General features: G+C 40.4%; 1 protein-coding gene across 8 annotated transcripts in view; it reads left to right on the forward strand.

Moving 5' to 3' along the window:
- The window catches only part of LOC140739521 (transcription elongation regulator 1-like), a 114,828-nt gene extending 98,063 nt beyond the window's left edge, over nt 1-16,765 (forward strand). For all 8 annotated transcript variants that reach the window (XM_073067897.1, XM_073067896.1, XM_073067900.1 and 5 more), the window contains 6 exons: nt 4,221-4,385; nt 6,070-6,252; nt 7,214-7,393; nt 9,655-9,738; nt 9,823-9,923; nt 16,091-16,765. In XM_073067897.1, the coding sequence (XP_072923998.1) occupies nt 4,221-4,385; nt 6,070-6,252; nt 7,214-7,393; nt 9,655-9,738; nt 9,823-9,923; nt 16,091-16,292 (915 nt within the window). In that variant the 3' untranslated portion in view covers nt 16,293-16,765. The remainder of the gene's footprint in view (nt 1-4,220; nt 4,386-6,069; nt 6,253-7,213; nt 7,394-9,654; nt 9,739-9,822; nt 9,924-16,090) is intronic.
- Nucleotides 16,766-20,201: the final 3,436 nt, after the last annotated feature.

Below are 20,201 nucleotides of genomic sequence, written 5' to 3' on the forward strand. Positions count from 1 at the left end.
CGAACTAAAAACAGAGAGAAACGGTTAACATTCCAGTTCAAAGACCCATTGGCAGATGTATAGGCCCTTTCTATTTAATCTCAAAGGGCAATCTCGCCCTATACCAAGGAGTTAATCTAGTGCATTGTCTTTTGTTAACTAGGGAGACTGGTCCTGTAATACAGAATTCCAGGTATTTTCTCCTAGGGAATACACTGACTCCCACAGTTACTTTGATGACACCTCTTCCCACCCTGTCACCTGCGAGGATGCTATTCTCTTCTCTCAGTTCCTTTCATCTTTGCCACATCTGTTCTCAGGTTTTACATTCCAGGACATCAAAGATGTCCTTTTTTTTCTTGGAAAACAGTGTTTCCTTTCCACTGCTGTCAATGCAGCCTTCATCCATATTTCCTTCATTTCCTGCTTATCTGCATTCACCTCCTTTCTCTCAGACATAACAAGGATAGGGGTCTCTTTATCCTCACCAACCACCCTCTGCATCCAACATATTAGCTCTCCAAATATCTCCAGTGGGATTCTATCACCAGATGCGTTTTCCCCATCCCTCCACTTCTGTTTTACACAGGAATTGCTCTCTTTGTGACTCCCTTGACAGTACATCCCTCTTCACTGATACCCCAGTAGGCAAATACCTCAAATGCCCTAAATTTTACACCTGGCCCTACACCTCCCTTATCACCATTCAGTCCTTTCAGGTGAGGCAGCACTTCACCTTCAAAACTGTCAGTGTCATTTATTGCATCTGGTGTTCCCAGTCTGCTTCCTGTACATGGTGAGATCTGACACAGAGTAGGGGATTGCTTTGTCAAGCACATAGGCTCAGTCCTCTGTAACAGCCAGGATCTCCCAGTAGCTAGAATTTTTAATTCAATTTCCCATTCCACTACTGACATGTCTATCTACAGTCTCCTCTACTGCCACATTGGGGCCAGGCACCAAATAAAAAAGCAACACCTCATATCCCATCTTGGTAGTCTCCAACCTGATGATATCAGCATTGATTTCTCCAACTTCAGATAATGTTTCCTCTCATCTTGCACTCCCCCAACCCCCATCTTGTTCTCTCATTTCCCTGTGGCCTCTTAATCCTTTTTTCCTTTTCCCTGCCCTTATGACCTGCTAATCACCTTCAACTTTTCCGTTTTCCCATCTTTCCTTTATTCTGTTAATCTGTCCTATCAGATTCCTCCTTCAGCTCTTTGCCTCTTCCACTTATCACCACTATCTTTTCACATCATTCCCATTCTGCCCCACCTCCGTCCATCCCCTCCCTACTTATCTCTCCTGTCACCTGGATACACTTGCAATCTGCCAGCTTGTTTTCCTCCCCCTCCCTATTCTTTTATTCTGGCTTCTGCTCTCTTGAGTGTGTGGAATGGGCTGCCAGCAATGGTGGTGGAGGTGGATACAATAAGTCTTTTAACAGGCTTTTAGATAGGTACACAGAGCTTTGTAAAATAGAGGGCTATAGGTAAGCCTAGTAGTTTCTAACATAGGGACATGTTCGGTACAACTTTGTGGGCTGAAAGGCCTGTATTGTGCTGTAGGTTTTCTATCTTTCTCTTCCTTCAGTTTTGATTAAGGGTCTCAGCCTGACATGCTGACTTCTTCCTTTGCTTTATATGGATTGCTCCAGATTTCCAGACATTCTTATGTCTCCTAATTGCATAATGTTCTTTTAATTTCATTCAAATCACCTTTCTATAAACTGTTTGCCACTGTAATTGTTTGCTTATTTGTATGCATGTTTTTAGTGATTAGAAGACACCCAGGTTCTTCTGAACATTGCCTGTCAATTTCTCACCATTTAAAATTACTATGCATGTCTACTTTTTTCTAATTAACTGATAGACTTCATATTTTATATTCTATCTGCCTTGTCTCAGCAAATTCACTTAACCTGTCTATATCCTCTGCATCTTTCTCTCGTCCCACATTTGATATATTGCACATGGTGTCTCTCATCCAAGTAATTGATTTAGGCGTGGCTCCTGTGACACACCTTGTGAAAACTTTCCTACCAAACTAACATTTATACAAACCATGCATTAACCATTCTTTATATATTTCCCCAGTCATCTTATCTTTGTTTTTTTTTTACTTATGTAAATTGAAGACTCTCTGAAAGTAGATTGCATCCACTGGTTATGTATTTACTGTATATTATGCTGACTATTAACAGTTCTGCTGGAGTTGTATCTCAGGTCATATGTCTCAGCAGTATTGACAAATACAACTTCCTTTTCACAAATCAATGAGTGCCTAGTCCTGTTGTTATTTTTCCCATCCTGTTCCCACTTAATAATAGACTATCATTTTCCTTTCTGTTGAGACTTGGATTGCGATACTAACTAATATCAATTAATATTCATACTATTCAATTCCTCTGTAAAATGGACATGCTGTATGGGATTGGGCCGGGGTTGAAATGCTGCATTCCATACCAAAAATACAGCACTGGTATCAGGCAAGCACTGCCCATTTATAGCATCCTAAAAAGTGGGATGCAAAATGTGTGAAATGCACCTCACCTGTCTCTTCCATCTCTGACAGTGCTGGGTGGTGAGTTCCCATTATGTTTAGGTGTAGCGGCTTTAGCAATGATTTTTAATAACTGGTTCACCTCTTAACTTCAGTGAAGCTCTGTTCCTGAAGCGACTTCTTTTACCATTTTAGATAATGGCCTGAACTCCAGTAAATAGACAGCTTTATTTGTGCTAAGGGTCTGCAGATTGATAACATTTTTGTGGAAAGTGTAGGATGCCAAGGAATATCTCCTTAACTAACATACATAGCCCTTAATTTGAATGACGTATTTGCAAGGAAGCACTAGAATACGACTGTGCATTGAATGGGGTGATGATATTTCAGTTTATTTGCCTATTCAATTTTTAGTATTACTTTATTACTGTAGTAGCAACTTTTGTTCTAGGTGCCATTTTGAAGCAATTATAAACTGCATGTGTAGGAACTCGAGGAATTAGCCTTGAGAACTTAAGTATGCAGTTAGTGTCTAGTTGAATGACATGCACTTTTTAATATTTTTAATAGAATAAATGCTGAATTAAAATGGGAATTTAATTAAACTTGTAAATCTTTAACCTTAACCACGAGGCATAATGATACTATAGACTCAGCAAGCTTCACACAAGTGTCTACCAATTACACACTTGATTTAAATCACTAATATTTTCCTTGCTTGCTAGTTTTATGTAACTGAAACCATGTAGTCTGTATTACAATTTGGTGTTTATTGTTTTAATTTTGCATTGAAAGTCCTTTAAATACTTTGAACTCTGCAGTTAATTTTATAGTATTCAAATGGTTATCTTGCTTTACTTTTTGGAAAAAATCCAACTGTTGTGGATTTATACCTGCAGAGATTTGTTCTTATTTTGTGATTGTCATCAGCAATTTTGTACATAAAGCTTTACAAAAATATTTAAATTGATCCTTGATTATGTGGCTCATCTTTCTGGAAGTGGATTGTATGTAAATTGGGTCCAGGGAGAAAACTGGTTTGGATTAAGTTTGTTAAATTTAATTTGAAATTTGGTATGGGTCTTTTAAAACTTCCTGTTAAAACTGACTGCTCATTGGTTTGGCAGCTTGACATTCTGGTCTGCTTGGTATTGTCCTTTTTGTGTGAACTGTTGTCATCATCTGCTACCTGAAGCACTCCCTTGAGCTACAGAGGAAATGGCCCAGCACTGGGTACAGCAACTCTAGATTCTAGTGTTGCACTGATTTGCCTTGTGTTGTGTCGTTGCTCAAGTTGAAGGAGGCTGCAAGTGGTGTAGTGACTTCAGTTACTCTTTAATGTAGACCTATGAAACAAAGACAACCAAGATGTATTAAAAAGGTGTGAAATTAATGAACAAGATACCCCATCCCACAAGAAATTTGAAACCAAATTGTAAATTGCCAAGACTATTAATTGACCAAAGGTTTATAATTATGTCAAATTCTAATATCTATCCAGCCTCCCTTCCCAAATAAAGCAGATGAAATATATGAGAAATATATTTTTAAAAATATATTATTCATGCTTGAGGACACATTTTGCTAGTTTCAGTATAGACTGTATTCACTTCAGTGTGAGGTAAGTCAGTAAGGTAGCGGTAACTAAAATTTCCAAATCATGACTGCTTTCTGACTTGATGTCTTTTTCATTTCTGTCCCATCCACTCCTTAACCTACAACTCAAAACTGATCAGATAAAGGGCAACTTTTTTGACATGCTATCTGAGCACCATTTGGACAGTCAGTTACGCTGGAGCAAAGTAAAGGAGAAATTTGAGAGTGACTCACGGTACAAAGCTGTGGATAGTTCTGGATTGAGGGAGGATTTCTTTAAACAGTACATGGAGAAATTGGCCAAGGTAAGCTTTCGTGCATTGAAAAGTATCCAAACGTTGCTTTCAGATGTCTCAGTGAGTGAGTCTCTGGTGTTTTAGTGAACTATGTAAACAGTGATTGTTTCAGAGCTTGCCCATGCAGTTGAAGCTGCAGTTGATACTATTCCCATGTCTAATTGCAACAATGTATCCTGTTCATATTGACGTTTTGAGTCGAGACCCGTTACCAGGATTTCATGAGTCCTGATGAACGTCTCGGCCCAAAATCTTTTCCATAGATGCTACCTGGCTTCCTGAGTTTCTACAGCATTTTGTGTGTATTGCTTTGATTTCCAGCTTCTGCAGATTTTCTCTTGTTTGTATCCTGTTTGAGGTGGCTTTGCTGCAATTCCTTTGTACAAAGTAAAGGCATATGATTATGGGCCGAGTTGGGTTTGCTGTTAAAAGATTCTGAAAGCACTGAAGAATGATTTCCTGGCAGACGTCTAGATGAGTAGCAAGAATCAGTACCCTTCTCTTTATTTTTCTCTCTAGCTGCAACATTTCACTCTGCATCCTATTTCCTTTCTGCTACTTGTCTATAGAATGATCTGTTTGGATGGTGTGCAATTAGCAAGTTTTCATAATACCTTGGTAAATTTAACAGTAAAAAAAATGGCAATTGTAATTCGAACGTGGCGAGATGTAAATTATTTTAAGAATAAAAAGCACACAAGTAGGAAAAGCTTTTGAAGTATGCCATTTGCTTTTAGTTATATGTACATTTTTATATTTGCTTTTGGCTGATGGTTATGGTGACTTCTAGTGGGGTGTTCTGCCAACCTTGCTGGGTTTTTGGGTGAGTTGGTAGAGCTTTGAGGAGTTATAAGTATGAAAGGTCTTTTGGTGATTGGTTAGACTGCTTGGAGCAGGTGTTGGTCTCATCTTCATTGCTCACTCCATGTTTGTGTGAGATGGGAGCCGCTTCACAGCATGCTTCAAGTTTGCACACCCTGTACCTGTCAAAACTAGCGGGGGGGGGGGGGGGGGGGACAGAAGAAAATTGAGAAGAGTAAATGAGAGAAAGTGACTATGTTGTTATGGGATTATGCTAAAACTGGCTCACTAATGTCTTAACCTCCCTGACCTGCAAGTAACCCCAACATTGGATTGCAGGTGGCTTTTGATCTGATGTTACCTGATAAGCCAGTTTTATTCAAAACTGCCACTGATGTAGGAAGATGTGCCACCACCACCCTCCCAGTGTGGTGTGCCTTTGCAAATTCATGTCTTGGCCACGTTATCCATTCAGCAATGCCCCAGTAGAATTTTACCTGTGCTGGACAGAGTTAACAAGTGTTAATGCAGGCAATAGATAAACAATTTTCACTAAGTTAACAAATTTCATGACACATGGCGGTGATGATATACTTGATTCTGACAATTTTCAGAAATAACTTAAAAACATTGGCCAGACAGATCCGAACATGTAAAACTCCTGTGATTACTGTTTTAACCTCTGTGCTAACCAACCTCAAACCTTAATTGTTGACAGTATTATCTTGCCTTACCCATTCTTTTCAAGTTTAAATGAATCCTTGTCATTCATGAAAACAGTTGCCTTTCATTATTATTTCTTAGAAGTATTGCAAAGCATGGAGTATTTTTTTGTGAAAATGGAACTACTTTAAAAGCACTGTAACCTTATTATCCCCCCTTTGCCTCATAGCACATAGACTCTGATAAGGAGAAGGAGCTGGAGCGCCAAGCACGAATAGAAGCAAGTTTACGAGAACGGGAAAGAGAAGTTCTGAAAGCTCGCTCAGAGCAGACCAAGGAAATTGACAGAGAGCGTGAGCAGCACAAGCGAGAAGAAGCTATTCAGAATTTCAAAGCCTTGTTGTCCGATATGGTAATAAGCCCATGAGTTCAGAAACAAGTTTCGCTGTGCTCATTTTCGTCTGAAGAAATTTATGTTGGACTTATTTTCAAGTTATTAAGTTTTGCAAAATGATTTAATTTTTTAGCTGTGAAATTGAGCTGTGTTTAGTTCTTCCATTAGCAGTTAAGTAGGATCAATTTTAAGTGCATTTATTACTCTCATCGGATGTTGATGTAGAAGCTTAAATTTCCATCAGAGTTGAATATTCTTGATGTAATGAACTGTGTTGAGACTCGCAGTGTTTTGAATTTCTTTTATTTCCTATCTCACCTTCCAGTAAATTCTGTTTTCTTGTAAATTTTCATATTTTGGAAGAATACATTAAATGTTACAAAATTTATTTGAGTTTGTCAGAATCCACTAACTCTCAAGTGGCAAGCTGTAACCCCATCAAACTGGAAACACATTACATTACATTTGCTCAACACACACAAAATGCTGGTGGAACGTAGCAGGCCAGGCAGCATCTATAGGAAGAAGTACTGTTGACGATTTGGGTTGAGACCCTTCATCAGGATGAAGGGTCTCGGCCCAAAACGTCGACAGTGCTTCTCTCTATAGATGCTGTCTGGTCTGCTGCGTTCCACCAGCGTCTTGTGTGTGTTGCTTGAATTTCCAGCATCTGCAGATTTCCTTGTGTTTACATTTGCTTATTATTTTATTTATACTATCTGATTCAATGCTGCTTACTGATAAGTGATTCAATAATATTTGGTGAAATATTTGGCTTTGCTTTTCTTCCTGTTGAACTTCTAATCTTTATCAACTGAGGGATACCTGTGAAAGATTCCATCAGTATTGTCATTCTCTTTAGAAACATTGAAAAACAATCTTTATTTTCTTCATGCCACAAATTCTTTGTACTTTTTGTTTTAAAGATGCAACTCTGTTGTTAGATGCTTCTTTCTTATTTGTGCTTTATATTTTGCAGGTCCGTTCTTCGGATGTTACATGGTCAGATACCAGGAGATCACTAAGGAAAGACCATCGCTGGGAATCTGCTTCATTACTGGAAAGAGAAGAGAAAGAAAAATTGTTCAGTGAACATATTGAGGCCCTTACAAAAAAAAAGAGAGAGCATTTTAGGCAGCTTCTGGATGAGACTTCAGCAGTGAGTGTGACTGGTTCATAGTTATTTATCTTTCAATACAAAGCTGAGACAGGACCTGATAGAGGTGTGTAAAATGGAATGACATAGATAAGGTAGACAGCAAGCTGCTTTTCCCCATGATAGGAATTTGTAAGTCCAGGGGTCATAGGTAGATGTTGATGAGTTTGGAGTAGATCAGTTCTGAATTGTTGCTCTGAACTATTCCAGATATTGACCAAGATGACAATGCTATCAAAAGAACTTTCAGTCACATTCACTTAGGAATAAATAACAGCCATGTTGTATCAACATAGGTTGAAGATGGCAGAGGGGATGTTGGACAGTTGAACCATTGGGAATGTTTAGTTGAATACCTTCCTGAGTTGTAAGGAAATATGGAAAATGTAAATGAGAAATACTAGGTCAATTAAGTACTCTGACTTATCCTAGATAGTGTTCAACATTCCATTATCTAGGCAAATGTAGACTTTCTGTTGTATTCCTTATGATTTTCATGAATGGGAGCGAGTCATTTATTAATAATATTTTTGTCTGACATTTTAGAAGCTGCCTGTCACATGTATTTCATTAACAGTACTTGCCACTTATCACTGGGGTCTGGCTGTTGTTGTAACAGTCCACACCATTACTTGAGAGTTCACTAATGAAGCTAAACATTGAGTCATCATCAATGAATTGACCCACTTCTAACATGGAGGTTATTAACAACTGAATATGGATCTATAGCTACACTCTTGAACTCCTGCAGTGATGTTCTATGTCTGTTGTGGCAGAATTTTTCTTTCTATCAGAACGAAGAGCTGCCTGCTGATAATTTTGGCAGTGCAAATTGCAGATCAGATACAGGCTTGTTATAAACCTCAATGCAGGGATTAAATGCCAATGGTACGGTTTTGGTTTAAGGACTTGGTATTTATAAGGGTCACAGGTAAATAATTTTGTATTTAGGGTGCATTTCAAGGAATGAGAACACCAGAAAACTAACAATAAGAAGGGGTCAGCTTAGAGATGCTTCAGCCAGAGCCTAAACCTCTTACAGCAGTGAATGAGCCAGTTAAAATGATTCAAATAACATGTGGCTGCATGTGGATCGAGCCACACTTGGAACAGGTTTGGGCAAGTGGAGAGCATGGCCCATTGCTGGGCTCAATGTGTTTGCATACCTGCTTGATCCCGTAGTCCTTCTCATCACCACCTGCTGGAAATGATGGATCTACTTTGGTTATACAGCTGTCCCCAACCCAGAACATTTTCGCTGCTAAAAAGTACAATGACCAGAAATGACTGAACTCTCTACCAAGTAACGAGGGAGAAAGACAACAGCTTCATCATGTCTGCTCTAGCTCAGTCAACACCCAGGTTCAAAGTAGAATTTATTACCAGAGTACATACATGTCACCACATACAAACCTAAGATTCTTTATTTCTGCAGGCATACCTAGCAAATCTGTAGAACAATAACTGTAAACAAGATCTGTAAACAGGAGCTGTAAACTGTGTAGATGCGGATATTGAATAAAGAACTATAAATTAGAGGCATAAAATAAGATAAAGGAGTCCTTAAATTAGTTTTATCCCTTTTGTTCAAGAGCCTGATGGTTGAGGGGTAGTAACTGTTCTTGAGCCTGGTTGTATGAGTCCTGAGGTTCGTGTACCTTCTACCTGATGGCAGCAGCGAGAAAAGTGCTTGTCCTGGTTGATGAGGGTCTTTGATGGATGCTGCTTTCCTACGGCAATGTTTCATGTAGATGTGCTCAGTGGTTGGGAGGGCATTATCTGTGATGTAGTGGGCTGAATCCACTATCCTTTGTAAGATTTCTGCTCAAAGTCCTGTTCATGTTGTCTCTGTAGTTCACTTACACCAATCTACATGGCGATGAGATCACCTTATCATTGTTGCGTGAGTACCAGTGATGGGTTGAAGTTCATACCAGGTGCAGGGGTAACATCCTCTGGGTGTTCAGATTTCTAGACTAAGGGCAATACTGCAAATGGGGTGGGGGGAGGGGAGGAGGGTCAGTGCTAAATCTGATACCTATGCAATTCTCTAAGCTTAATTTTGAAGGAAAACAGATTGCTTTTCTAAATGTTCTGTGCACCAAAATTTTCCACAGCCAAACATCAGAATGCAAAGGTGTTATAAATCTGAAATACACACAACGTAGCATTAGTGATGGTAAAGTTAAGGTTTCAGGATCAGTGCTTATTCTGAAAGCTTTCATATAAGTTTGCTAATAACACCTAATCTTTTTGCAATGTAGATCACTCTCACCTCTACATGGAAGGAAGTGAAAAAAGTCATCAAAGAGGATCCTCGCTGTATCAAATTCTCGTCAAGTGATAGGGTAACTACGTCTAGCAAACTTTCAAAATGTTTGCACTTTCATTCAAGTACAGCCCTGTACTTACTTGCTTATGCTCTCTTTAAGAAAAAACAGAGGGAATTTGAAGAATATATTCGGGATAAATACATCACAGCCAAAGCAGACTTTAGAACGTTGTTGAAAGAGACCAAATTTATTACTTACAGGTGAGTAATCTTAGCTGACTCCTGGTCAAAATGGAAGCTTTCACAGTAGAGAGGTTGAGGACCAAAATTCAAGAGATTTGTTGAATGATAGAGCTAATGATGGAATGTAGAAAATTGGATATGTTCAAGTTAGTGGTGTACAAATACAGAGACCTTGGATGGTTACAGTACTGGAAAAATAAAGAAGTTTGGGTGCAGGGATGCTGAAGAGAGAGAAAATGTGTTTTAAATTTTTAAGCGATATGCACCACTAGGTAAACTATGGATGAGAATTGATCTGGGCAACTACTTGAATCACCAAAGGATAAAAAACTGTGGATCTAATGAGGGTAAATGAGAACAGTAGGTACAATGGGTGACATGGATATTGTGCTGTATAACTCTAGGGCAGCAAAGTCTGTTCATGGAAGATAATAGACTGCCTGTGGAAGTGATAAAATAGTTAGAAACATAGAAAACCTACAGCACAATACAGGTCCTTCAGCCCACAAAGTTGCACCAAACATGTCCCTACCTTAGAAATTACCAGGGTTACCCATAGCCCTCTATTTTTCTAAGCTTCATGTACCTATCCAAAAGTTTCTTAAAAGACCCTATCGTATCCGCCTCCCCCACCATTGCCGGCAGCCCATTCAATTAGGCTCGTAAGGCACGACCTGCCCTTCACAAAGCCATGCTGACTATTGCTAATCATATTATACCTCTCCAAATATTCATAAATCCTGGTTCTCAGGATCTTCTCCATCAACTTCCCAACCACTGAAGTAAGACTCACTAGTCTGTAATTTCCTGGGCTATCTCTACTCCCTTTCTTGAATAAAGGAACAACATTCGCAACCCTCCAATCCTCCGGAACCCCTCCCGTCCCCATTGACGATGCAACGATCATCGCCAGAGGCTCAGCAATCTCCTCTCTCGTCTCCCACAGTAGCCTGGGGTACATATCATCCGGTCCCGGCGACTTATCCAACTTGATGATTTCCAAAAGCTCCAGTACATCCTCTTTTTTAATATCTACATGCTCAAGCTTTTCAGTCTGCTGCAAGTCATCACTGCAATCACCAAGATCCTTTTCCATAGTGAATACTGAAGTAAAGTATTCATTAAGTACTTCTGCTGTTTCCTCCGGTTCCATACACACTTTCCCACTGTCACCTTGATAGGTCCTATTCTTTCACGTCTTATCCTCTTGCTCTTCACATACTTGTAGAACGCCTTGGGGTTTTCCTTAATCCTGCTCGCCAAGGCCTTCTCATGGCCTCTTCTGGCTCTCCTTATTTCCTTCTTAAGCTCCTTCCTGTTAGCCTTATAATCTTCTAGATTTCTAACATTACCTAGCTCTCTAAACCTTTCGTAAGCTTTTCTTTTTTTCTTGACTAGATTTACTACAGCCTTTGTACGCCACGGTTCCTGTACCCTACCATAACTTCCCTGTCTGATTGGAACGTACCCATGCAGAACTCCACACAAGTATCCCCTGATATTTGTCTGGTGGTAGCAAAAGCACAGCTGAGGATTTTGGCAATGGGTGGAATTAAGGCAAGGTTTAGTAGGATTACTGTTAAAAGTGAAAGTGGAGAGTCAGTGCAGTGTTGATAACATGGGATTGGAAACTGCTCGGTTTGGACCTTCTAGACAACTGCAATGTCTACATCACACTAGTGTTCATTGATTACAGCTCAGTGTTCAATACCGTCATCTCCTCAGTGTTAACCAGTAAGCTTCAAACTCTGGGACTCTGTACCTCTTTGCAAATATATCTTTGACTTCCTCATCGGGAGATCCCTGTCAGTGCAGATCAGAAATAACATCAGCTCGCTGACAATAACAGTTGGTTCCCCTTCACCATTAGATTTCTGAACAGTCCTCGCTATTTGTGCTCTCATTTTGCACTACTTATTTGTTTTTATTTATTGTAAATGTATATTTTATTGCAGTGTACTGCTGCCACAAAGCAACTAATTTTAGACGATAAGACAAAGAAGCAGAAGTAGGCCATTTGGCCCATCGAGTCTGCTCCGCCATTTTATCATGAGTTGATCCATCCTCCCATTTAGTCCCACTCCCCCACCTTCTCACCATAACCTTTGATGCCCAGGCTACTCAGATACCTATCGATCTCTGCCTTAATACACCCAATGACTTGGCCTCCACTGCCGCAACAAATTCCATAGATTCACCACCCTCTGGCTAAAAAAATTTCTTCGCATCTCGGTTCTGAATGGGCGCCCTTCAATCTTTAAGTCATGCCCTCTCGTACTAGACTCCCCCACCATGGGAAACAACTTAGCCACATCCACTCTGCCCATGCCTTTCAGCATTCGAAATGTTTCTACAAACCCCATTTCCAGAAAAGTTGGGATATTTTCCAAAATGCAATAAAAACAAAAATCTGTGCTATGTTAATTCACATAAACCTTTATTTAACTGATAAAAGTACAAAGAAAAGATTTTGAATAGTTTTACTGACCAACTTAATTGTATTTTGTAAATATACACAAATTTAGAATTTGATGGCTGCAACACACTCAACAAAAGTTGGGACAGAGGCATGTTTACCATTGTAAACAAAGATGTAATCACCTTTCCTTTTAATAACACTTTTTAATTGTTTTGGAACTGAGGATACTAATTGTAGTAGATTTACAATTGGAAATTTTGTCCATTCTTGCTTGATATAAGACTTCAGCTGCTCAACAGTCCGTGGTCTCCATTGTCTGATTCTCCTCTTCATGATGCACCATACATTTTCAATAGGAGATAGATCTGGACTGGCAGCAGGCCAGTCAAGCACATGCACTGTGTATCTACATGTAGCCCGTGCAGAATGTGGTCTGGCATTGTCCTGCTGAAATAAGCATGGATGTCCCGGGAAGAGATGTCGCCTTAATGGCAACATATGTTTCTCTAAAATCCTAATATATGCCTCAGAGTCAATGGTAACTTCACATACATGCAACTCACCCATGCCGTGGGCACTGATGCACCCCCATACCATCACAGATGCTGGCTTTTGCACCTTTCGCTGATAACAATCAGGATGGTCATTTTCATCTTTGGCACGGAGAACTCGACGCCCGTTTTTTCCGAAAACTATCTGAAATGTGGACTCATCTGACCACAGCACATGGTTCCAGTCTTTCGGTCCATCTGAGATGAGCTCGGGCCCAGAGAATTCGCCGGCGTTTCTGCATAGAGTTGATGTACAGCTTCCTCCTTGCGTAATACAGCTTCAAGTTGCATTTCTGGATGTAGCGATGGATTGTATTAAGTGACAATGGTTTTCCGAAGTACTCCTGAGCCCAGGTGGCTATAATTGTCACAGTAGCATGACGGTTTCTTAGGCAGTGCCACCTGAGGGCTCAAAGATCAGTGGTTTCTGACCTTGCCCTTTACGCACTGAGATGTGTCTGAATTCTCTGAATCTTTTCACAATATTATGTACTGTAGATGTTGAAAGACCTAAATTCTCTGCAATCTTGCGTTGGGAAATGTTCCTTTTGAACTAACAATTCTCTCACGAATTTTGGCACAAAGGGGTGAGCCACGACCAATCCTTGCTTGCAAAGACTGAGCCTTTGATGGACGCTACTTTTATACCCAGTCATGATACCTCACCTGCTACCAATTAGCCTGCTTAATGTGGAGACTTCCAAACCGGTGTTACTTGAATATTCTGTGCACTTTTCAATCTTATTTTAACTCTGTCCCAACTTTTGTTGAGTGTGTTGCAGCCATCAAATTCTAAATTTGTGTATATTTACAAAATACAATTACCGTAGATTCCGGACTACAGAGCGCACCTGATTAAAAGCCGCTGGCTCTAATTTTAGAAATAAAATCAATTTTTTAATTGTAAAGGCCGCACCGGATTTTAGGCCGCACCGCTACTTTTAAATATACATACGTATCGGTAACACAAATTACGTTGCATATACTTTTTTACTGAACAGCACGAACAACATTCCAATATCTCCTAGCGACTGGTAAAAATATATAGACTGCAGCCTACCAGGAAAAGTTATTGATCGCCTTTAACTTAAAAGCAGCGTTTTCGCTCGGGTCTGACGCGCTTGCGTAACGCGATCGGGTCTAATCGGGTCTGACGTGCTTGCGTAACGCGATCGGGTCTAATCGGGTCTGACGCGCTTGCGTAACGCGATCGGGTCTAATCGGGTCTGACGCGCTTGCGTAACGCGATCGGGTCTAATTGGGTCTGACGCGCTTGCGTAACGCGATCGGGTCTAATCGGGTCTGATGCGCTTGCGTAACGCGATCGGGTCTAATCAGGTCTAATCGGGTCTGACGCGCTTGCGTAACGCGATCGGGTCTAATCGGGTCTGACGCGCTTGCGTAACGCGATCGGGTCTAATCGGGTCTGACGTGCTTGCGTAACGCGATCGGGTCTAATCGGGTCTAATCGGGTCTGACGCGCTTGCGTAACGCGATCGGGTCTAATCGGGTCTGACGCGCTTGCGTAACGCGATCGGGTCTAATTGGGTCTGACGCGCTTGCGTAACGTGATCGGGTCTAATCGGGTCTGACGTGCTTGCGTAACGCGATCGGGTCTAATCGGGTCTAATCGGGTCTGACGCGCTTGCGTAACGCGATCGGGTCTAATCGGGTCTGACGCGCTTGCGTAACGCGATCGGGTCTAATTGGGTCTGACGCGCTTGCGTAACGCGATCGGGTCTAATCGGGTCTGACGCGCTTGCGTAACGCGATCGGGTCTAATCGGGTCTGACGCGCTCGGGTCTTGCTTTTCTTCGAGTATTTTCCATGTTGATGAGGGTGAGTACAAATGACTGATTTACAATAATTTAATTGTGAAAGTGCGCTTGATTTATCGTACAATTTCATTGGTCTACTGTTACGAGGCAAAATGTTTACGAGGCGGCATGAAAAAAAACCATGTATTAGCCGCTCCGGATTAAAGGCCGCAGAGTTCAAAGCTGTTCAAAATGTGGGAAAAAAGTAGCGGCTTATAATCCGGAATCTACGGTAAGTTGGTCAGTAAAACTATTGAAAATCTTTTCTTTGTACTTTTGTCAGTTAAATAAAGGTTCATGTGAATTAACATATCACAGATTTTTGTTTTTATTGCATTTTGGAAAATATCCCAACTTTTCTGGAAATGGGGTTTGTATGAAGTCATCCCTGATTCTTCTAAACTCCAAGGAATACAGTCCAAGAGCGGTCAAATGTTCCTCATATGTTAACCCTCTTATTCTCGGAATCATTCTAGTGAATCTTCTCTGAACCCTATCTAACCTCAGCACATCCTTTCTTAAATAAGGAGCCCAAAACTGCACACAGTACTCCAAGTGAGGTCTTACCACTGCCTTATACAGCCTCAACATCACATCCCTGCTCCTATACTCTATTCCTCTAGAAATGAATGCCAACATTGCATTCGCCTTCTTCACCACCGACTCAACCTGTAGGTTAACCTTAAGGGTATCCTGCACGAGGACTCCCAAGTCCCGTTGCATCTCAGAACTTTGAATTCTCTCCCCACTTAAATAATAGTCTGCCTGTTTATTTCTCCTACCAAACATATATCTGGTAATAAACCTGATTCTGATTCAAGTTATCAGGAAAAGGAAATGTACTTAGTACCGTGGTAGTATCAATGAAGATAGCTTTGTTCTTAGTTGTATGCTTTTATGGGACAGGATGGTAAGAAAACTAGTCTGGCTACACTGAGGTAATAGAGGGCTTGAAAGGTGATTTTGATTATGTGGAGCAGGTTGTGGAGCAGGTTGTGGACAGGATGTGATTGTTTTCTGATTTTGCTCATGTTATGACATTGTGATATTGGGGAGTAAAGTTGGTAAGAGAATCAGATTAGAACTTCTAATGCAGCTCAATAGATCGGAATACAGCTGAGTGTGTTTCCGCTTTAGTGCTGAGTTTTGGGCAAGGATGGTCTGGTCTGCTGTCCCTCATGCTATAGGTGAACAGTAACAATATGAGCATTTTACAAAGATTTCTAGGACCACAGCACAACTGAATAATTCTGGTTAATTTAGCAACCTGTGTGTTCACAATTTTGAAGATTAGAATCATCTGTGATGCACATCATATTTTTATTGAATGGCTTTTCATTTAATAGTTTGCACCATATGCTGCAAATCAGAATGTTGAGTTTTATTTTTCTCCCTCAGATCAAAGAAATTATTGCATGAATCAGATCAGCATTTGAAAGACATCGAAAGGATCCTTCAGAATGACAAGCGTTACTTAGTGCTAGAGTGTGTGCCAGAGGAAAGACGCAAGCTTATTATGGCCTACATCGATGACCTTGATCGGCGGGGCCCTCCCCCACCTCCTACTGCTTCAGAGCCAACCAGGCGATCAGCGAAATAACACCAAAAAAATCTCCTGAGCATGAGTAGGCTCCCCATCAACTGAGACTTGTGCATGAGCCATCTGCCAGACTTCACAACGTTTGTGCAGTATTAATGTGTCTGCTTTGTCCAGTTTTGTATATAGTATGGACACATTTGTACCAGCTTGTCATCATGTTGAAGTGGAAGCTTTGACTCATCATTCAGTTGTGTAAAATAAGAACATTTTTTAAAAGAAAAGTACAGCTGATGTATTACCTGCAGCATGGTCGTTAGTCCAAACAAATGGCTGTACAACACAACTCTGTAAAAACTAGCATTTAGTTACCAGTAATTTTCAAAGTCAGTCACTGATCTCAAAAGGGTTTTGTTTGTAACATTTAAGCTTTTACTTGTGTTTAAATGTAAGTTTCCAAAGTGACTTTATTAACTAAAGTGTTGGAAATGTTGCCTAGTTGAAATGTTTACTGCAATAAACCATCTTTTTTCTAAGTTTTGGAATGCATTTTGCTTTGTGTTGATTTAAGCTACTTTAAGCAAGGTTGGAAGTGCTGAGTCTCATGAGTTAGTGATTTTTCTTTTCCAGTGATTTAGTAAAAGACAGCACAGTGCTGTAGCTAGTGGAGCCACTGCTTCAACTCCAGAGACTTGAGTACACTCCTGACCTCCATTGCTGTCCATATGTAGTTTGTACATTCTCCATATATATAACACAATACAGGCCCTTCAGCCCATGATGTTGACTCTAATTTCCTCCCACTTCATAGGCAGGTTAATTTGCTGCTGCAAGTTGCCCCTTGGTGGGTGGTGAAATTGATGGGAATGTATGGAGAAGAGGTTACAAATGAAATTAGGAGGGAAATGTCAGTACTCTTGAGCCAGCATGTTATTTGGTCTTTGAATTTATGTTGTCAGGAAATATGGCAAGAAAGTGTATTCAGTTTATCAGTTGTACATCTTTCAGATTTTTAGGGGTAATCAACCTGAAAGTTGAAGTAACAATTGACTCTTGAGCTGAGTACACATGTGTCATTGTGATTTGAGAGTCTCCAGGTCCTAAGTCTTGAAACACTTTAAGCAGTTGGCATAATACTATGTAAGCAGTATAGGATTAAATTGTACCTCTTGGCCTGAAGAAACTTAAAAGTATATCCATCAAATAAGACATTTTAACTACTGCCCTGGCTAATTACAGCATTAGAACACCCAACTTAAAAGTTGGAAAAGGTTACATGATGGTTGGCATAGATGAGGTGGGCTGAATGGCCTGTTTCTGTACTGTACTACAGGTAATATAATGCTTAGTTCTCTAAGCAGTGACATCAGAATGCACATTAACACTGCAGATGTCATTGAGTACTTAGAAATCTGTCCAGTGGATTTCAGAGTTGAACTGTTACTTGCTTATATCTGATACTGTCTGCAAAACAATATTTAAAATTTCCAAAGGGTTATACTTATCCTTAAGAATTCTTTTTCTGCAGCCATAGTAGAATTATTGGCAACCAAAGTGATTCTTAAGGTGAAAAAAGTAGCAAAGGTCCAGAAAGGGTGATGAATACAGGACTGAAGGTGTTATAATCAACTGCACGCACTATAAGGAATAAGGTAGATGAACTTGTAGCACAGTTAGATGGGCAGGTATGACATTGTGAGCATCACTGAATTGTGGCTGAAAGAAGATTGTAGTAGGGAGCTTAACATGAAAGGGTACACATCAGAATCAGACTTTAATCGCCAAGTACCTATGCAAGGAATTTACTTCCAGCATTGTGTTGAAAGAACACGCAGGTAGGCAGAGTGGATAGGGTGAGTCAGTTGGTTTAATTAAAAATGAAATCAAATCATTAGAAAGAGGTGACGTAGGGTCAGAAGGTGTTGGAATTGTTGTGGGGAGAGCTAAGGAACTGCAAGAGTAAAATGACCCTGATGGGTGGGAGTTGTACACAGACCACCGAAAGTAGCAAAGATGTGGTTCACAAATTACACAGGCATGGAAAATGTATGTCAGAAGGGCAATGTTATGATAGTCATGGGGTATTTCGATATGCAGATATATTGGGAAAAACAGTTGGTGTTGGATCCCAAGAGAATGTAGAATGCCTAAGTGATGACTTTTTAGAGCAGATCATGATAGAGCCCTGGGGGTCAGCTGTTCTGCATTGGGTATTGTTCAATAAACTGGAATTGATTAGAGAGCTTCAAGGTAGGGGGAAGTGATCATAGAGTGATAGAATTCAGCCTGCAGTTTGAGAAGAAGGTAAAATCAGTATTCAGGTGGAATAAAGGGAATTACAGAGGCATGATGGAGGATCTGGCCAAAGAAGTGGCGAGCAAACTGAATAAGTATTTTGAATCAGTCTTCACTGAGCATTATGCCAGAAGTTTGAGTGTCAGGGTAGAAGTGAGTGAAGTTGCCAATACTAGGGAGGAAGTACTTGGGAAACTGAAAGAGGTGGTTGAAGAGATTGTGGAGAACATTAGTAATGATTCAAGAATCAATAAATTGTGCATGGTTCCAGGGGGCTGGAAAATTGCAAATGTCACTTCACTCTTCAAAAGGGGAGAGGCAGAAGAAATGAAATTACAGGCCAGTTAGTCTAACTTCAGTGGTTGAGAAAATGTTGGAGTTGATTGTTAAGGATTTTTTGGGGTACTTGGAGGCACATTATAAAATAGGCTGAAGTCAGCATGGTTTCTTTGAGGGAAAATCTGCCTGACAAAATTGTTGGAATTCTTTGAAAATATAACAAGCAGAATTGACAAAGGAGAACTGGTGGATGTTATGCACTGAATTTTCAGAAGGCCTTTGACAAGGTGCCACTCATGAGGCTGCTAAACAGTTAAGAGCCCATGCTATTACAGGAAAGATATTCACATGGATAGAACATTGGCTGATTGGCAGGAGGCAGAGTGAGAATAAAAGGAGCCTTTTCTGGTTGGATATCGGTGACTGGTGTTAACTGGGGGTCTGTGTCAGGCCTGCTTTTTACATTATATGTAAGTGATTTGGATGAAGGAATTTGATGGCTTTTTGGATAAGTTTGTGGATGAAATGAAAACGGGTAGAGGGGCAGGTGTGTTGAGAAAGCAAAGAGGTTACAGAGGACTTAGCTAGATTAGGAGAATGGGCAAAAAGTTGATAAACTGGAATATGGCATTGTGAAGTGTATGGTCACGCACTTTGGTAAAAGGAATAAAAGCATAGACTATTTTCTAACGGGAGAAAATTCAAAAATCTGAGGTGCAAAGGGATTTGGGAGTTCTTGTGCAGGATTCTCTAAAGATTAATTTGCAGGGTGAGTCAGTGGTGAGGAAGGCAAATGCAATGTTTGCATTCATTTCGGCAGGACTAGAATATGTAAGCAAGGATGTAATGTTGGTGTATCATGAGTAGTTTTGGGCCTCTTAGAAAGGATGTGCTGACGATGGAGAAGGTTCAAAGGAGGTTCATGAAAATTATTCTGGATTGAAAAGCTTATAGGAGGAGAGTTTGATGGCTCTGGGCCTGTACTCACTGGAATTCAGAAGAATAAGGAGAGGTCTTGTTCAAACTGATCAACCGTTGAAAGGTCTTGATCGAGTGAATGTGGCAGGAATGTTTCCTATGGTGGGGGAGTCTATAACCAGAGGACAGCCTCAGTTAATGGCAGGAGTCCATGACATTAAAAAGGTTGGGAATTCCTGGAATAGACATCCATTTTGAATAGAAATGAGGAGTTTCTTTAGCCAGTGAGTGGTGAATCTGTGGAAATTATTGCCATAGGCAGCTGCAAAGGCCAAGTCATTACGTACACATAATAAGGAGGCGACCCTCCTTATCCACAGGTTCCACACGTGCGGATTCAACCAACCGCGGATCGAGAATACCCAGAAGTTCTCACTCCAGCACTTGTTGTTTGAACATGTACGGACTTGTTTTCTTGTC

Source organism: Hemitrygon akajei, chromosome 15 (assembly GCF_048418815.1).
Source record: "Hemitrygon akajei chromosome 15, sHemAka1.3, whole genome shotgun sequence".
Taxonomy (NCBI): Eukaryota; Metazoa; Chordata; class Chondrichthyes; order Myliobatiformes; family Dasyatidae; genus Hemitrygon; species Hemitrygon akajei.